Source organism: Mangifera indica, chromosome 14, assembly GCF_011075055.1.
Source record: "Mangifera indica cultivar Alphonso chromosome 14, CATAS_Mindica_2.1, whole genome shotgun sequence".
Taxonomy (NCBI): Eukaryota; Viridiplantae; Streptophyta; class Magnoliopsida; order Sapindales; family Anacardiaceae; genus Mangifera; species Mangifera indica.
In genome coordinates, this window is record NC_058150.1 from 5,180,369 (window position 1) to 5,200,505 (window position 20,137).

A 20,137-nucleotide genomic window follows, 5' to 3' on the forward strand; every position below is an offset into this window, starting at 1 on the left:
TGAAAGCAAGAAAATTAAGTTTTGCTTCTCAATGTAACATTTCACAAACAAGTTCTCTCCATTTGCGGCTGTTTTTGAGCCAAAGAAACTCTAATGCAAAACAAACACTTAAACAAATAAGTTTTTTCTTTTTAATACCTTTTGCACTGCTCAGTTATTAAGGATGGTATATATTCCGACAATTGAACAATTGTGAGAAAGCAAAACTAAAGACTAAGGAGTAAGAACTGGTAACCCCTATTTCTTCCCACTCTCCAACCTCATGTCCTGAAGGTTCAGCAAAAGATCCTCTGAATTCAAAAACACCTTGTTGTTTGAATTTGATATGGTCTGAGCAATTTCTCTTGCAGCTTCAATCTTTCTTAGCGTGATAAATGCTGGATTACTTGCAATGGCTTGACCAATGAGTTGAGCACTAGTGGCTTCTCCCTGCCAACCAGTGAAATAGGGTTATCAACCATAGATAAACCAAAAAATTAATGAGTAATACTATGTGCATAACTTTTATATACAACTTTGTGTACAAACTATGATGTGCCACTATTTGATTAGATAGTTGAAAATTAAAGATAAACCAACACCTAATCACAAAGTGATATAATATCGTTTGTGCATAAAGTTGTGCACATATTTTATTGAAAATTAAATAAATTCTTAAAAAAAAATTATAAGTTAATGACAAAAAAAGTTTAAACAAATACTTGTGGGGAAAATTTTTTACAAATTGAAGCAAAAATAGCCAACAAACCTGTTGAATATTTTCTAGTTTAATATTAAAAACAAAAGATGCATGGAACACTATCATCTAGGTCCATCTAATCTTCTAAACGATGCTTAAGTAGCAAAAATACCACTAATAATTGCCCCAACATCTAAAATGGTGAACAAATTTGAGGGTTTAGATTTCTTTTCTCACCTGCGCTCTTATAATAGCACTCTTCTTGTCTTGCTCAGCCTTTTCCACAATAAATTTAGCCCTCTCAGCTTCCTGTGCAGCCACCTGTTTAGCCTCAATTGCAGCAGTAAATTCCTTCCCAAAAGTAAGGCTAGTAATGGAGACATCATCCAAAGCCATATTAAAATTTGCTGCTCTTTCTGTCAAAATCTTCCGAATCTCCCTACTCACAGTCTAAAAAAGACATTATATTCAATCATACACTGAAGATACTGCAAAACAGAATGTGTACTGCAAAAGGAAAAGTACAAAAGAAGAGGCTAGGCTGTTCACCTCACGCTGAGTGATGAGCTGGCTGGCATTGTACTGTGCAACCACAGCTTTCAAAGTTTCATGAATAATGGATGGAAGGACCCTCTCATTATAATTCTCACCAAGAGTTCGATAAACTGTAGGCAACTGGTCTGCAACAGGACGGGTGAGAACTCGAAGCCCAATCCTCACCTGCACAGAATTTTTTAGGTATTAATTTAAATTGATTCCCGAAGGATGCAAGTAACACAGGAATAGCAAAGCTAGGAACATAAGATCACCTAATAAAAAGTATTCCCACTTCTAATAACAGAAATAATTATCATCAACCAAACACAAATAAATATTGATCTTGACCAATCATTGCAGCCATGTCAAGCACAAATCTGTGTATAAGAAATCACTGGTCCAATTATAAATCCACCAATAGGTGCAGCACACCTCATATATATATTTGCAAGAGGGAGGGAAATAAAATTTTGGTACCATGTGGTTTTTAAAGATCTAATTAAATTAGAGCTAAATGCCAAGATTTAAGTAATAATAGGGAGGGGTACCATACATCAGGAAGAATTTTAGTACTTACAAGGAAAATAATACCGCCAGAACATGCTGCTAGCAGCAATTCCAAATGATGAATGGACACTGTAGAACTACGTATAAAATGCTTCAGGATAATACCTTTAATTGACTATTTTAAGTGGATGGAAGGGAAACAGAGTGATATGAGTACAGTAGAGCAATAACTACTACAATTAATCATTCTTAGAATAATGTTCCATGATCAATTTGTCATTGTCAATTTTGTTTAAAAAATATTTATGATAGAAAAGTTCATAGTATTTTGTAGCTTATAAGCACCTTCCACAAGGTTATCTTTAGAATATAATAACCAATTAAAAATAGTGGTTAAGATGAGTTTCATAATTATGTGCAAGACAGCTTCATGCACATCATCTACAAATATCTTTTCAACTGAGAATATCTTATCAACCAAAGAATAGACTGAAGCAATTTAGAAAAATCTAAAGCATTTACCATCTGGAGATCACGGCTGCCAGAAGTACTCTCCACTAGATGAGGTCGTGCACGGACATCATAGATGACAGGCCTCTCAAACCATGGAATCATAAAATGTGTCCCCTCAGGATAAACCTACATGCATAACAAGTACACTGTAATTGTCTATACTACAATGAAGAAATTACAGGGGAAAGAAATATCTCACAATTTTATGAAAGCCACATTAAAAATTCAGAAATGGCAATAGGAAAAATCTTCAGTCAAGTTCAGCAACCATATTATAGAGCTACTAGTACGTGTTAACCCAAGACAAGAAAGGGCATATTATAAACCCACCGAGACTTTGGATAAAATAATTTGTTCATTCTTAAAGGAACTGAGATGATCAACCAAAAGAAGACATGTATGTGCTATAAACAAAGAAAAAAGTAGAACAAATTACAAGGTACTGCTGACCTTGTCTTTCACACCAACCAAGCGATTGAACATAATGGCTCGATGGCCTCCCTCAACATTGTAGAGACTGTTTGCAGCAGCATATATACCAAGCCCACCAATAATTCCCACCTTAATTAAGGCAGACAGTGCACCACCACCTGGCACATTGGGAACTTTGACATTGTTGAAATTCATCTTCCTAAAGGTTAGAACAAAGACCGTTAAATTTCAAGACAGTAATATATATTGCAAAAGAACTCAAACTTCAAACTAAAAGTCCTCAACCATGTCTCCATTATCAAATATCAAACAAATAACATCCAAGCATATCATATAAATATAGAATCCAAGACAAATGCAGGAGTGGAGAGACACAATAAAAATAGGGAGCTGAAGAAAGTCAGCAAAGGAACATCATGGATCAGTACGCAAGTCTGTGAAATGAAGACAAGACATATGACAGGGACAATGCCATAGGGTAAAAAAACTCACCCTAAAGAAACTCCTAGCATAGAAAGACAGAAAAAAGCATACATAAAAAAATATGCCACAAGCAAACAGTCATTTATATATGAACTACAGAAATTCCAGAGGAAAATTATACAGGTACCCTAACCTATCCAAAATGAGCGAGTGTCAAACTACAACCACCCAAAAAGTATCCACAATTGACATCCATAATGAAGTGCATTAGAAATCGCCACTGCTATCTACCAACCAGAGCTCAAGAGAAATTAACTATGAATATTTAGGATCAAAATTAAGAAGTACTTAAAAAATTGATTTAAGAAGTCTGTCAAAATGTTTCAACTATTCATGCAAATGTGAAGACATCCTCAATTTACTTCTAAAAAACACTCCCAGGTTCAGACATTTTATATACAAATAAGAATTATTTGTAAAATAACTACAAAAATGCCAACACCTACTTAAACCTAAAATTTTACAGTGTATATCAATAATTTCTAAACAAACACCAAACATATAATGATCTCAACATAAACTTCATTTCCAATGGACAACAGCCAGAAAATAAAAATATAAGACTCCTTTAGCTGTTGAAAATACTTGGAGGAAAAGAAAGAGTTTATAGATCTTAATAACGTATCAAAACTTTAAAAAATCCATTTGAAAATAAATTCTCGTCAAAGCAAAAGTAATACCGAAATGGTCAGCTTATTCGCTCCTCGGCAACCAAACAGAAATGAAAATGATCGAGTAGATCAAACAATGAATGTAATACGTACATAACAAATTATTTGAAGAATAAAACGTTAGAGTCAGTTACCTTAGAGATCGTGAGGTTTAGGGTTTAGGATTTGAAAGAGAGAAACAGCAGAGTAGGCCAAGGCTTCTTAGGGTTTACGGAGGACGAAATTATAACGGGCTTTAAAGGCCCACTTGTCCGAGTCGCATGACGTGCCTACCCAGTTTTGGCAAACTCAGGAAATTAAAATAAAAACTAAAGTGTAGGTCCCATATTATATAAAGAACAACGCAAATATCTGCGTTAGAAATATTTTCACCCTTCAGTAAATTTCGTTGACATAGATTTTTTAAAATTCTCAAAATTTTTGCATAACTCCCTGGGGACAGTTTTACAGAGATTGATGGAATTTCTCGTGATATTTCAGTGGCCTTGATGAATTCAAGAGCGAAGCTTTTAGCTCTAAAATTAATTATGGAATGGGCGACCACGGAGGAGTGAAACATAGAGTTGACCCTGCGGGGGGGGGGGGGGGGGGGGGGGGGGGGGGGGGGGTGGGTGGTGTGTGGGTATTGAGTACAATTATGCTTCAGCTTCAACAGGAGCAAAGGTCTCGGCTATGTAAGTTTATTGAGACCGAACATTGGAGGATTTGATCTCTTTTACTGTTAAAGATGATGTGTTTGCACCTGTGGAAGGGACTGCTCGTCGGAAACCGCTTTCCTCTCCACAGGAGTTCTTGCGGAGTGATGATCTTTATTAGAATCTGTACAGAGTACTGGAATCTGACTCTTCAAAAGAAAACTTACACGTGAAGTGTGAAGCGATTCCTCTCCAATCTCCTTTCCCTATTTTCTGCAGACCTAACAAGAACAAGTTGTGCTCTTCCTCCGTCCACCACACCCCTAATAATTTTCAATTAAAAATCAGAGATCTGATTCCAACCTCACTACTGCTCGCCACTCGCTCTAGACTTTTGAGTTCAGGACGACATCTAGATCCACTATACTGAATGGGCCGTTCTGATCCCATCGCAAAAGAAGCAAGAGAAAGAGGGAAAGAATGTAAGAATCAAATTTCTATTGTATCTCAGTTAACCAACCTTTATAAGATTGGCGATCTGTCCCATGTTTCCGCATAATCTATTAAAATGAAAAAACACAAGCCCGTCAAAAGTTGTCATCTCATGAGTGGGGCAATTATGGTACATGAGTGAAGGATTTGAACAGAAAACAACACCGTTCAAATTGTATCTAACCATGAATCAAAATCATCCAACACTTTAGACTTTGTAACAGAGTGAGATGAAGACTGTGTGTCATGAGTAACATTTGATGATTCCTGTAATAAATCATCAAGTACATCATCAAAACTGGTCGTTACTGGATTCCCCGAAAGTTGCAATGGTTTAGACTTTGTAACAGAGTAAGAAGAAGATTGAGTATCGCGAGGAACAACCTTCACATCCTGGGGCTGGTTCATCAAATTTGATGATTCCTGTAATAAATCATCGAGTACATCATCAAAACTGGCAGTAACTGGATGTCCTGAAGATTGTGGTGGAACCGTGGAACTTGCTTGTTGGGACTTAGTGAAGTTGTGATTGGGTTTGTAGCCTGAGGAATCGATAAATTTGGCATCACTACATGAATCAAGGAGCATATCTAGTTCTGCTTCAGCAGCTGCTGCTTCAAATTTTACTGTGGACTCCATTACTCTGCTCTCCATAGATTTATCAAAATAACTGGAATCCAAACCATCTTTAACTTGATTGGCCAATTCAGGGCCCCCACTATGAAATGTTGCATCTTTGTGATAAGTGTGAGAACTAAATGAAGTAAATTCAGTATCTGTATCTTCAACCTTCTCAGATAAATCATTGAAACCTACATCTTCAGACATATCTGCAGCTGCTTCACTTTCAAGAGTTGTTTGAAACTGGCCACGATCATCATCGATTCTCATCAATGATCCCTGTGCTCCCTGTCACAGAAACCATGTCTACCTCAGCGTAGTCTTTAATGTTTATATAAAACAAGCTATTGGACTATGTGTGTTTGTAAGGGCAAAGTCAGAATTTTAACGAAGCATGTGACTGTACTTTTAATGAACCAAAGTAACTAAACATTAAACATTTAATACCAATTTTGCAAAGTTGAGGAAAAATCCAATAAATAAAAGTATAATTTGATTTTAAAACTTAATTTCAATTTTAAAAGGTTTTGAGAACCTCCGATTTGATAAACCAATAAGCTCATATAGTTCGAATAACCCATGCTATTAAAATCACTCTACACTGTTTGCATGGCGAATCAATCACAGAATGTGTCTTTTTATTTTAATACTGTGTGCAGCTCTGGAGCAAGGGTGATAGATGGAGCTCCAGAAGGGCTATGGCACCATGTGACCTTATAATAGAGTCACAGACTCTATATGCAACAAAATAAAAAAGTAAATTAGGTAAACCACTAATAATACCTGCTCTGATGGCAGCAAATCCGCTTCAATAAACAGCCTCTGTGACAGGTCTACTTTTGCTAGCTGTTCTGCAAGAGCATTCAAATTTAAGGAGAGAAACGATGCCTGGATAGATAACCATCCCAAGGGAACAAAACACAAAGTGAGGGGGTAGAAATGAGAAATAAGAAAACAAAACAGATAATAAAAGTTGCAAGTGGCTGCCACATTGAGAAAAACATCAATAGGAATGGACAAGCATATGCTGTAACAAAATTTCCGTGCTTGGCTCAACTTTGGAATTCTTAACTTTTATTTTTTTAAATAAAAAAAGCCCTAACTGTTATTCATATGTTTTTTTCTTTTTCAAGTTTCTTTTATTATTTTATAGAAATAAGAAATCAAATAAACAAATTTTATGCAAGGAATAAGCTACTGAATAACTTATCTATATCATATTGCATAGAGATGAACACAAATAAAACTAGGTTATTCAACATCTTATATCTATATAAAGTGAAACAAACTAGGAAAAAATCATCTACATAACCTAGTTTTATATTTTCCAACATTAAAACAATCAATACTTAATTACCTCTTGAACTGAAGTTTTTTTATCATCCACAATGAAGTTATCCTCCCCAATCCATGATAAAATGCCCTCCCCCCTAACCGAAAGCATAGAGCCAACTCCCTCGATGAAGCCTCCTGTGATATTTCCCAAATTATATCAGATCAAGCATTTAGATTTGAACCTCAATTAAGTTCTCAAAAAGCTTTCAAGTTTTTCCAGGAAATCATCTCATTGCTTAAAAAATAATCTTCCTATAATCTTATACCAGTTCTTTACACACAAGTCAGTTGCAATTCTCTTACAAAATTCAAAAATAAAACAGATGGAAAATTATATAGCCAGCTAACCATTTCCTTTAAGCAAATACAATAAATATGTAGCACTAACTTATCTGCTTTAAGTATAAAACAGATATTAAATAACTAAAAAGCACAGCTAGATCAGAAACTAGAGAATACCAGGGATAACATCTTCTAAAGAAGGAAAGCTATCTGAATAACAATATGATTGTGACTGAGCCTCTGCAATGAGGTAAGTGTAGTCTGCCCCTTTGCTTTTTGGCACAACAACATCAGAGGTAACACGAGTGCTATCACCTGAGAGATCTTCTCCATCCAAATCAAAATCCTCTTCATACCGATTCCAGTTCGAAGGAAGTCTAGATATACGCTGGACCTGTGGGTTTTTCTCCCCAACCTGCTTTCCTGTTGGCTTAGTTGTGCTTCCAGCATTATCAGAACTGACTGATGGGGCTTTAGATTTCTGATTCGGATGAGATTTATGTTTGTGGTGTTGAGAGTGAGCTCTCTTTGATTTTGCCAAGGCCTTAGCATCCATTATCATATATAATAAACATTTCAAAACGCAATCAACTAGAGTTTCTATTTACCACCCTGAGGAATCAAAAATAAAGAATCAGAAACAATACTGAATTGCGTGAGTAGCACTTAAAACCAAATTAATTTTCGAAAATGAAAGTCCTTTCTCAAAATAATATGAATTATAATTTCAATTTCTCAATCATAATAACAGATGCTAAAGAAAATTAAGATTAACTGAAACTTTGAATCTAATTTCAAGTTGAGTTGGTAGATCTTGTTGAAATTTCTAATGTAAGACATTAAAGCATATGAAAGAGGAAATGAATCACTTATGCAATGATAAAGTAATACACAGAACCTGACGCGATGATCTGAGGTGACTGCAGAAGATGTGGCGCTGGCGGTCGCTTGGAGGTGACTGGCTACGTCTTGTGGCGACGAAGAGACGGCAGTTTCGGTGGCTGAAGAGATGACTAGTGTGGCGAGGAGGATAGATGATTGGTGGGCTGTGATAGGAATTAGGGATTCGGGATTTAAGAAAATTAGGATTTTACTTTTATTTTTAATTGAAAGGAGAAAGAAAGTGAAAAACTAGGAATCGATTAATCGGCTAAATATGGAAATTACATTTCTCTTTAAGCTAGTATGGTCGAGGTATAAAAATATTATCGTGCTAATTTATTTTTTTATTATTTTTATATATTATAATAAATAATAAAAAATTTGGATAATTTTTTTATTAATAATAATAATAATATAATAAATAATATAAAATTTTATTAATTTTATTATAACTATATTTTTATTTATTAATTTTAACATATAAATTTCATGTTTTATAATTTATATGTTTAAAGATGAGTTTACAATTTTAGAGTTGAACTTTTCATTATCATATAAATTTCTGATTTTAGAAAAATAAAATACCGAAATGCATTGTTGTATCATCTGAGTGCTAGTTTTTCCATTGCCGAACAAAGTCTACATCACCAAATAGGCTGATTCTTGGGCTTTAGCTTGCACCCAAATTGGACACTAATTAGTGCATGATGCAGCCCACAATTTCAGGTTCAAAAAAGGTCTAAGGACTTAATCCCACCCACTGTTTTCTATTTTCTTAACTTTTCACCTATGATACGTAAACAACTTAAATGATTAAAATTAACTAAACTCACTAATTTTAAAGATAAAATTATTATTTAATCAGTTATATTAAAAAAAATAAAATTTTATTTCATTTTTCTTTTAAATCCTAAAAACTAACCATAGTCTAAAGTTTTAAAAAATTACATTTTTCTCTTAAAGTTTTAATTTTTCTGTGAGTTTTTCTGATGAATAGTCGCCTTCTATGATACTCTCCTAGCAAAGTCTCTTTCTCTCCAGTACCATCTCTCTTCCCGACCATCCCTTGACACACCACCCATTGTTGTTTCGTCGAATAATTCGTCTGGGCTTTTGCTTCATTTCCATGGATGAACAATGTCTATATCACCAAATAGGCTGTTTGCTGGGCTTTGGCTTGTACCAAAATTGGACACTAATTATTAGCACATAAAGCAGCCCACAATTTCAGGTATAAAAAAATGGGTTCACATGTGAGGTTTCATACGATCAATTGTTTTTTTTTTTTTGGGAAAAAAAAGTTTGCATTTATTTATTTAAATTATTAGGATCAATAATAAATGATCTGTTATAAAATTCATCGAACCCACTGACATAAAATAATATTATTTGTAAAAATCTTCCTCCCCACATCAAGCCAGTTATAGAATGCAGGTTATATGTATCTCTTTCTCTCCATCCATGACATGGGAATCCAATTAAATAATGTGATCAATATCAATTTGATAAATAAAAAACATTACTTTTCATGAATAAAATTATTTGCTTTTTCTTCTTTAATTGTTAGTGACAATTCGAAATGGAAGATGGGCCTTCTTTGAATGTTTGCACCCCAAAGGGGTTGAACAGGCATTTGTCTCTTCTGTCTTTCCTATCTAATTCGCCAATTATGAATCAATCATTGACAATGGACGATCTAGCATATTATGATATGGCTTAAATTTTTTTGGCCTGGTGGAGGTCCAGTGTTTGGTCAGTGCTCACAATTTGATAGTGACATTTTTCTTTAGTTTCTTAGCAAACAAACATAGCTTGTCTTAATTATCAAGATATGGTTAATTAGTTAGTTAATTAATTCTTGGGTTTGGGCATTATTTGCTCTCTCTCTTTTCCTCTACAGGGAAGATTGGTCCCGATCTATGCGTGGTTCACTTCTGATGCTGGTGGGTTGCTTTATTTTTAGCCTTATAACTTTACTCTCCATGTCCAAACGGGCAATATTGCTGTTTAATCTGCCGTAAGTAAGATTAAATCAAGAAAAGAGTAGTAATGGTTTCAGTTTCAATATAACAATCTACATTTTTTGTTGACACGCTGAAAACTGCAAAATGCTTACAGAGAAGAGACATTGCGAGAAAAAATTGTTTTTCCTTTTCATTCTCACAATCTCTTCTTCTAACAAAATTACATACCTAGAAACAACCTACCTAACATATACTCTCTTAACCATGCTCAGTGACCTCTACAAAACTAAGAACCACAAATGACCTAAATTCTCTGTTTAGAAAAAACCAATTATCATCCAATTAAGATTATTCATACCAAAATATCCCTGCAGCTTTGAGATGAGACTTCAGTGAAGTCTTGGTTGATAAGAATTTGTTGTCCTTACAGATTTTATTGTATCAAATCACAACTTGTACATGTGTATTGATTCATCTGTTGAGTCATTTTACTAATCTATGTGGACCTATCAACTACGAGACACATGTCAACAATTGCGTGAGAATATTATCATCTATTTCATTGATTCAACATTTTATTAGTGCTAAATTTGAGGAGAATTGAAGTGGGATTTATGATTTCCGTCCATGTTTAAAGCACTTTATATATACTTTCTCAAACACTAAAAAAAGCATTTGATTGATGACAACCCCCTTAATTACTTTCAACAAAGGAAAGTAATTACTTAATATTGCAAACTATTTTTTTATTTTATCCTGTCATTTCAATTTGACCAATAGGGTCTGTAAATGAGATAATGGCTCCATCCACAAAGTGACGGATACATACTTTAAACTCATCTTATATATCTCTGTCTCTTTATAATGTTTGCATGAGAAGGTTGATTTCATGAAATCATTTTGTCTTCTTCGATATCGTTAATATTTTTTATGCTTTGCATTGATATCGATGGAGGAGATCGATGAAGAAGTTGTGTCCATTAAGTTTCTTTTTATTCACAAGACAAGAAGTCTTCCTCCCACTATATAAATCTTCATGCATTTGGTCCTTTGTCTTTGTTTCCATTTCATTGGTCAAATTCTGCTGCCTTTCATTTATGGTCCAACTTTGACACATTTACATCTTTACTAGAGAAATAGCACCTGGGAATTAACCATCAGATAAATTAAAATTCATACTTCTCATTTTAAGCTACAAGTTGAACCTGAGAGACTAGAGAATAATTTAGATCTATGAGGGTGTGGGTGTGTGTATATATATATATATATATATTATTTCCAAAAGACAGGCCTGACGAATATAATAAAAATTCCAAGCAACAAAACCCAAATTCAGAAGAATATTCAAAGCACTACTGCCTTTTAATGGTTGAAGCAAAAGGTTGTATAAGTGCAAAGAGTCGTTCAAGGTTGTGCCATGTGTATCGCAAATAATAAAGAAGGAAAAAGAGGAAAAAATAAAGATAAGAGCTGGGTTTTTGAAAAGGCATATATTCGCCAACTTTTGAGAACTCAAAGCATGTGGTTTCTGTAAATGGATTCTTAGATCCAAATCTGCGCTGCTTTTAGGATATTTTCAACAATATAAACTAATCTCCCCACAAAACAAATTACTCTTTCCATTGACACAACTGCCCTTGAACTTCAATTTAACCATGGAGTTGTATCCTTTAAATAAAATAACATTTGGATTTTCATGCAAACTCATATTTTTTTGTGTAAAAAAAAACCTGACTTAAGTTGTATCACCTACTTAAGAGAATCAATCATATTGAGTAAGTTAAATATTTAATAACCAATCTCAAGTTAATCAAAAATTTGATTTTAAATTTATACTCTCTTATATATTGAATATTTTTTTTTATTACTCAAACTATCTATTAAGATAACTGATATTTTTTATAATTATTTTCTCGGGTAAACATAAATGGTAATATCTAAGATGAACTGTGAGTGTGTGACTAGGTTGCTGTTGGAGTTATCTGGAGATAAACATATTTTCGCCTTGAAACTTGGAATACTTGTGGGGTTTTAGGTTAAATTGCATATACAAATGGACTAATTTTTTTAACTGGACTTTTCTTTGGTTTTTCAAAGTAAACGACAAGTAAAGAAACAAACATACCCTAGGTGACAACGTTTTGCGTCTCCCCAAACCCCTTCTAAATCAATTGCCTAGAATGGAGTTCTCTGGTGAAATATTTCTAATTTCTTTTTTACCACAGAGAGAGAGAGAGAGAGAGAGAGAGAGAGAGAGAGAGAGAGGGGAATACTAAACTGGCGGGGCCTGTATTGGAATCTCTCAAGTCGACCTTGAAAGTTGAAGCCTTTGAGGAGTGTTGGAGAGGGAGAGAATATTCTGGTGCCGCCACAGTTCAACAGCTAAACTCCAAAATTATATACTAAACAAATTTAGAAAGCAAAACATGATTAGATTATGATTAGGGTTTGCAGGAAAAGTCAGCCCACAAGTAGACGACTGCTCACACTTCCAAAAATTCACTGCCTTTGTCAGCTCTCTGTCTTTTAACCTGTTCCCTCGCTAATCTCAGTATTACTAGTCCATAATACGAGATAAAAAATCAGAAAAGCATCCAAATTTTCAAATTGCTGAATTTATTGAACGATTGTCTTATTTCAAAACCATGTCGCATCTTGCATCAATATTCTCTTTCATTAAGAAAAAAAAAATTCACCAAAGGAAAATTGATATAAACTAAAAAACTATAACATAAGAAACCCCTATTTACAGTGGGAAATCCTTATTATATTAGGATTCTAATTATAATAAAACTCTAATAAAAAAGTCCTAATTCTAAATAGACAAGAAAAAAACAGTTAAAATTAAGAATTAATTTTAATTTAGGGAAACAAATAAAATTAAAAATTCTAAATAACAACGAAATTTTAAATCATCATAGATCTCTCTAGTTGGATTGTCCTCAAGTCTTTGCTCTTTCTTCGTTGGCATGATATGATGGCAAATTAATAACATAGAATGTAAAAGATACATTATAGTCTCTTAAAAAGTTCAACTTTTTATGTATTTTCATTAATACACTTAATTATCTCGAACGATTTATCAATTATGAAACTAAGTTTGTTATAGGAATTTAGAAGAAAACATTTTTTTCTTAGATGAATCCATACTAAATTTGCTTTCTAGAAAGTTGTAGGCTTGCAAATTTTGTTAACTTGCTTTTGTAGCACTCTTTTTTATTCAAAATCTTTTCTTCTTAGAAAACATCTTGGTTATAGTGATTTGACATATATTTATGCTATAATTCTTTACGCATCTTCCCCATGTTATAATCTTACTAAAATTTAAATCATTATAGATCTCTCTAGTTGGACTATCCTCAAATCTTTGCTCTTCTTCATTGGCATGATATGATGAAAAATTAATAACACATATAATGTAAAAAACACATTATAGTCTATTAAAAGTTCAATTTTATAAGTATTCTTACCAGTACCAACTACTTTGAACGATCCATCAATTATAGGACAAAGCTTGTTATAGAAATTTAGAGGAAAATTTTCTTTCCTTAGATGAATCCATACTAAATTTGCTTTTTAGAAAGCAATAGGCTTGCAAAATTTGTTAACTTGCCTTTTGTAGAACTCTTTTTGATTCAAAATCTTTTCTTCCTAGAAAACATCTTGGCAATAGTGATTTGACATATATTTTTGTTTTAATTCTTTACGCATCTTCACCCATGTTATAATCTTAATAGGTCTCTCATGTTTTCGTTGGCATTTTAAGTTCTCCCACCACATTAAAGCTTTCTCCTTGAGTTTGATGGCTACTTGCTTGACCTTGAGATGCTTAGGAATATCCTTGTAGTCACAAATATTCATTCTATAATATGTAAATGAATTCACAGGTTCCATTTTTCTTCAAAGTTAGTGATATTAACTTTCACACCTAGATCTTTATCTCTTCTTTTGGCTTGATATATGTGAAATCATGGTTGAACTTCTTGGTCAAATGAATTACTTTCGATATTGATGGAATGAGTTAACTCTTCTTATCCAACTTCATCATTTTTTTCTTCTTCCATTTCATGGTTATGATTTCCCTATTGTTCATTTTGTTTAAGACATTTGTTGAAGTTATTCAATCTCTCGTTGCAGATCTTTCATGGTGAGTTCTTGAACAAATCATTGTGATTGTGTCAGGGCAACATCTTCAATGTCTTTGCTTTAATACACCAAGATTTGGAACAAGTTATACCAATTTAACACCAAAATGTGGTTGGCCCTTTTCGATCAAATATTGACGAGATTAGGACCCCACTACGAATAAAGAATGTTGATAGAGAAATTTCAAAATTATCCTTAGGAACCCACCACAAGATAAAAGAGGTTAAACTAGGAAGAATTTTCTTTAAAGGAAAACTGATATCTTATTCAATAGAAAAAAAAACTTAAACAACATACCCAAAAAATTAAAAAAATAAAATAAAACAAAGGACCCCTATTTATAGTTGGGAAATTTCTTGATTATAATACATTATACTAATAATAATAAAATCCGATAATAAATCCTAATGCTTAATAGACGGGAAAAACAATCGGAATTAGGAATCTACTCTAATTTAGAAAAAATAACAACTAAAAATAGTAATATAACAACTAAATTCTAAATCCTTGTGAGAGATTCCCTACTTACATGTCATGTTCTTCCATTAATTCTTATAATAAACAAATTCAAATTCCTTTCCTGCAACAAAATTTCAAGATCAGGTTACCAAGACGAATTTTTCTTTAAAATTAAAAAAAAAAAATTTGACATGGGATGATTCATATGGATGCTATGTACATCTCAAACATATCAAGTAAAAATATGAGTTGTTATTAAAAGAAAAGCGGGCATAAGGGATCTCTAGAAAAAGCATAAAGGTGGATCGTGCATCTACCATTCAAAAAATGACAAACCCATCAAACTTTCCACTTTTAATTAATGAATAAATCTTATAAATGTTCAACATATTTCTTCAGCATAATCAACAAGAAGTAAGAAAAACACAGAAGTGGTACTAAATGACCAAGTGGGTAAGAAAATCTAGTCAATGTGAGTGGGAAAATCCATGGGTCATACTGCTCATAAGGACGATTATTCCCTTTTTATGTGTATATTTCGTCGTTTCCTTTGGAATTACCCTTCTTTGACACATGGGCACGTGCATGGCAGATTTTGTAGCACAAAGAAATTATAATCAAGAACTAAATAATCCTTTGATTTAAACCATTTTTACAAAAGATGAATCATTAAGTATGTATATTGATATCAATCTTCTTAGGAAACGCCTTCAACTTTCCTTTTTCCTGAAAGGATCAAAGAGAAAAGAATTTACTTTTGTGGAAAATGATGATAAAAGTCGGCATCTCTTGCGGGTCATACTCACTCAGCTGTCATGTTAATTATTCTTTTCGACCCAAAAAAAAAAAAAAACACTTATCAAAGTTACATTGGACGAGATAAATCAGTCCAGGCCATGCTTATGCTTTATGAAGACTTCTATCGATGCCACTAGAAAAGGTCAATCCAAACTGAAGTTAGGGTTTGTGCTGTGTTATGTTATGATTCAGTACAAAAACGCTTTTACATCAAATATATATGGTAGTTTTCCTATAAAGCTAAAGATAAAAAGCAATTTTCTCTCAGTTTCAGGTTGTGGGTTTTCTGATTGAGCCACTATAAAAGATTTAGACTCAGTATAAAGCCATATAAACAGTAGAACAACACTTTTAACCTAATAGTCCAATCTCCATTGGTCTTTGCAAGCCAGAATGTAGGATGCAATCTTTCAATAATTTCTAAAACTTGTACCATAACTTTAATTTCTTGGCCCTCCTCCTCCCTTTTGAATTACGGGTGAAAGCTTTTGAATCATATATATTTTGATCTGGATGGTTAAAAACAAAGACGATTTAGTTAGTAGTAGACAATTTAAACGATATAGAATATACATTGTAATCGGCTCTATCTCCTTTCATTTTTTTATTGAAATCCGAATTTAAATATTAAGAGCAAAAGTAATTAAATAAATATGGTTGATTGAAGGCAGCAGATTAAAAAATTAAGGAAACAAAAATCAAACAAATTATAGGATAATCATTCCAAATGGGAAAGGCATGGACACTAGCTTTCTTCTAAAGACCTCATCATATGTGTCATCATGCACATTTGGGGTTTTCTTTCTTTCTTTCTTTCTTCTCAACTCAACCTCCCTCTTCCTTCACTACTGCTTCTTCACAACTTTAACTTTTCACCGCCTCCCCCGAAAATATTAGTATTCTATTCCACCTAAAAGAAAGGTAATTAAATTGATTGCACCATTTTGGAGAGAGGGAGAAAGAAAGCAGTGAGGGATCCACTCTTTGCTTATAAGCTTGTGTTTGTTTAGGGTTCATACACCCAATAACAGATTACCTATTCTCTTTGGTTTTCTGCCTAATTACAATCATAATTCTCCCTTTCATTAGCTTATCTTTATTTCTGACCAAACCAACAACTACAGCAGCTTCAAAGATTTAAGATAAGATGGCTGAAGAAAAAAATCCAATTCCAAATGGTTTTGATCAGAGCTCAGTCGGTGGATCAAATCCTCCTGTTGCAAAGAAGAAGAGAAACCTTCCAGGAAACCCAGGCAAGCTTTCTTCAAAGATATATAGCTTCTTCTTTAAGCTTCTCTCTTTTTTTCCTTTTTATTAATAACTTCTTGGTATCATGAGTATATCCAAAGTCAACCTTGCTTATGAAATGATGATTCCATTCCATATGACGGATGGGTTTATATTGTGTTTTGACAGATCCTGAAGCTGAAGTCATAGCCTTGTCACCGAAGACTCTGATGGCCACCAACAGATTCTTGTGTGAAATATGCGGAAAGGGTTTTCAAAGAGATCAGAATCTGCAACTTCATCGACGAGGGCATAACCTTCCATGGAAGCTGAAGCAAAGAACTAGCAAGGAAGCAAGAAAACGCGTTTATGTTTGTCCCGAAAAAACCTGTGTCCATCACCATCCTTCTAGGGCTCTCGGTGACCTAACAGGCATTAAAAAGCACTTCTGTAGGAAGCATGGAGAGAAAAAGTGGAAGTGTGAGAAGTGCTCAAAGCGATACGCTGTGCAATCCGACTGGAAAGCCCACTCGAAAACCTGTGGCACTAAGGAATACAAATGTGATTGTGGAACTATATTTTCCCGGTATGTTTTACTAAATTTTTTCTTTTTGGTACATATCCTCTGATTAGTAATAGTTTGAAGAGGAAATTAAGGGGGCATGAAAACGATTTTTGTGGTTGTTTTAGCTTTGTCTGCGTTACAAAGGAACCGCCCCATAGAAGAAAATCAAGAAAGTAGAATGAAGAATAATGAAAGTGATATCTGCGGTTGATATATCTCTCTTCCTAATAGATAGAACAGCGCCCTCCCTTCTCTCTTTATGGCTTTTTATAAGAAAGGAAATAAAAAGTCATTGTAAGAGACAAAGGGCTCAATTTTTAGAAAGACGTCCATTAATTTCCATTTTCCGAAATATCTTCTCATTGCATTTGAGATTTTATATTTTTCTTAAATTAGAGCCTTGAACTTCGTTGTGCTGACAGTCTTAACACTGTTTTTTATCTTATTATTATTAGCTAAGTGCAAACACGTATATCGCATAGTCATTCACAGTGCTCATATAAAGGAATTTCTTGGGACAACCTATCAAGTGTTTCCAAATTTAAAACCAAGCTTTCTTTTTCAATTTTTCTTGATTTATGATTAGAATCTATTCATGTTGGCCCTCTAAACAATTCATCTTCTTTATACTGATTTAATATTTATGGATTTTGTTTGAATAGGCGGGATAGCTTTATCACCCACAGAGCATTCTGCGATGCCTTGGCAGAAGAAACTGCAAGAGTGACGGCAGCATCAAACATGAACAACTTGGCCAACAGTGGTCTCAATTATCAGCTTATGGGGACTCCACTAGGGCCAACCATGGCGCAACATTTCTCTGCTGTTTTTAAGCCAATCTTAAGCAATGACGATACAATGGATCAAACAAAGAGAGGACTCTCTTTGTGGATGGGTCAAGGATCTCAAGCTCATGAAACAGTAGGCAATAATCTCCAAGAAATTCATCAACTTGGTACTGTGAATTCAGGATCCCTCTTCGGGGATCCTCTTGTTTCTTGTTCAAATCCTCCACCATCCGATTACCAGTTAAATTGGGTGTTCGGAAATAAGCTCTCTCCAAATAATAATGGTGAAGCCCTATCAAGCACTTCACTCCCATTAAGCGATGTCAAGGGAACTGGAACTCAGCTTGTGAGTGTTCCTTCTCTGTATAGTTCCCAACACTCTCATCACGCGACGTCGGCTAATATGTCAGCGACAGCCTTGTTGCAAAAAGCTGCACAAATTGGAGCAACTTCAACAGACTCCTCGTTCTTAGGGAGTTTTGGGTTGAAGTGCAGCAATAATCAAGTTCAAGATGGTAACAAATACTGTGGATTGTATGGTTCAAATTCAAACCCAGTAGGCATCAATCTCGGAAGCGATGTGGAGAACTCTGGGAGTGACATTACAACTTTGAATCAGCTGCAAATGTACCCGGCAGCCAAACGCCGGCACTTGCAGAGTGATGACAGTAGAGGAGGACAAACCAGAGACTTCCTAGGTGTTGGCGTGCAAGCTATCAGTTGTCACCCATCATCCATCAATGGATGGATTTAATTAATATGCTCAAATTACAAGGGAATTGCATGAGTTGCATATTTCCTCAATGGAAAAGCAAGTTGATACAATTAAGTGGAGTTGAAGTGTGGGAGAAAGAAAGAGGAAATTTATTAATTAGAAACTTTACGGAGAGAAGAAAAGGTAGGCATTGAGTGCTTAATGGGAGTTTAATTAAAAGTTGTGTACTGAGAAAAACTATTCAAAGAGCCCAAGGAGAACATCCATGCATATTCTGTTGAACCCCTTTGAAGATGGCTGTTTTTATTTTTGATAAAAAAGGGGGGTGAAGTGGTGGGGGCAAAACAATACCCCCTTTTAAGCTCTATTATTGCAATCTTTCATCTGTGTTGTGGTTACTGTCTTGTCCAACTGGATTTAAAAGAATATTTCCAGTTACAAAAGGCTTTGATTCTAGCACAAATAGCCTTTAGGCCCTGTTGTTTAAAATAAACTATAGCTTTTCCCTTCACTACCCATTGTTGAACATTCATTTAAGTATGAAATTCTCTTAACCCAAAAGGATAAATCCCTTTAATTACATGTACATTTCCACTTGCCTTTAAAGTCCTTCACGTATGCCAGTTTTAAAATGTACAGTAGTGGCCTGCATGCAACTCTTCCCATCACAGTCTCTCAGTAGATTTCCCAGAAAGAGTATAGTACATAGTATATACATGAAAAAGGAAATAAAGATGAACAGAAGAAAGACCAATGCGTCAAAATCGAGGAAAAAAAGAAAAAAGAAGGGGCACTCTTTGTATTGGCGTCTTCATTTTAGGAGCTTGATAGATGAATGCGAGCCTTGCTTGGTGTGTGAAACAAGTTATATACATATAAAGGACCAATATATGACAGTTTCTCATCATCACAAATTTGTCAATATGGAGTATAAAGAAAAGAAAACAGACCCTCAATCTCAAATCTTTTTGAAGAGAAAAAGAAAAAGAACGTAGTCAAGTCTATCTTATCGTCGTCATTGTGTTTAATGTCCAGCTTTGAGGCCGGTGCTGCAAACAGATGGAAATGGGGCCTCGTGTCCGCGATAAGAAAAAGAGAAAACATGAACAGAGAAATAAAAGGGGGTTTTATTTGCTGGCTTCATTTGCACTACTGAGACCCTGTTGAATCATTATTAAAATATTGAAGGCCAAAAAAGCCCAAACTCACGTCCGATTATTTTAAAAAACTCCTCCTCATATTAAAATTTATTATTAAGATTAAAAATATAAATATTATTTAATTAAAAATATTTAAAAAATTAAAAATTTATCATATATTTTTTTAATTTAAAGATTTCATATTTTTTAATCCAAAATTTAAAAAATAACTATTTTCTTTTAAAGTTTTTTGGGATAATTGGAGAT

The 20,137-nt window shown here is 34.0% G+C and overlaps 3 protein-coding genes across 5 annotated transcripts; 1 reads left to right on the forward strand and 2 right to left on the reverse strand.

The window, feature by feature from the left end:
* On the reverse strand, positions 1–4,112 carry LOC123196277 (prohibitin-1, mitochondrial-like). Of its 2 annotated transcripts, none has more exons than XM_044610246.1 (6): positions 3,957–4,112; positions 2,687–2,867; positions 2,246–2,362; positions 1,229–1,399; positions 917–1,129; positions 1–429 (listed from the first exon to the last, which is right to left on the reverse strand). In XM_044610246.1, the coding sequence occupies exons 2-6, from the start codon at positions 2,861–2,863 to the stop codon at positions 238–240; spliced, it is 870 nt and encodes a 289-aa protein (XP_044466181.1). In that variant the 5' UTR covers positions 2,864–2,867; positions 3,957–4,112; the 3' UTR covers positions 1–237. The 2 variants fall into 2 exon arrangements, with proteins under 2 accessions (XP_044466181.1, XP_044466182.1); XM_044610247.1 differs by lacking the exon at positions 3,957–4,112 and adding an exon at positions 3,832–3,956.
* Positions 4,113–4,938: 826 nt separating this feature from the next.
* Positions 4,939–8,316, reverse strand: LOC123196276. 2 transcript variants are annotated; one of them, XM_044610245.1, is made up of 5 exons: positions 8,079–8,316; positions 7,365–7,799; positions 6,928–7,040; positions 6,354–6,458; positions 4,939–5,858 (listed from the first exon to the last, which is right to left on the reverse strand). In XM_044610245.1, the coding sequence occupies exons 2-5, from the start codon at positions 7,747–7,749 to the stop codon at positions 5,118–5,120; spliced, it is 1,344 nt and encodes a 447-aa protein (XP_044466180.1). In that variant the 5' UTR covers positions 7,750–7,799; positions 8,079–8,316; the 3' UTR covers positions 4,939–5,117. The 2 variants fall into 2 exon arrangements, with proteins under 2 accessions (XP_044466180.1, XP_044466179.1); XM_044610244.1 differs by having other exon boundaries at positions 8,086–8,313.
* A 7,908-nt stretch (positions 8,317–16,224) lies between these two features.
* LOC123195782 (zinc finger protein MAGPIE) lies at positions 16,225–19,242 on the forward strand. Its single transcript, XM_044609622.1, has 3 exons — positions 16,225–16,689; positions 16,853–17,249; positions 17,891–19,242. Exons 1-3 carry the CDS (start codon positions 16,584–16,586, stop codon positions 18,768–18,770), a joined length of 1,383 nt encoding a protein of 460 aa, XP_044465557.1. The 5' UTR covers positions 16,225–16,583; the 3' UTR covers positions 18,771–19,242.
* The last annotated feature ends 895 nt before the right edge of the window (positions 19,243–20,137 follow it).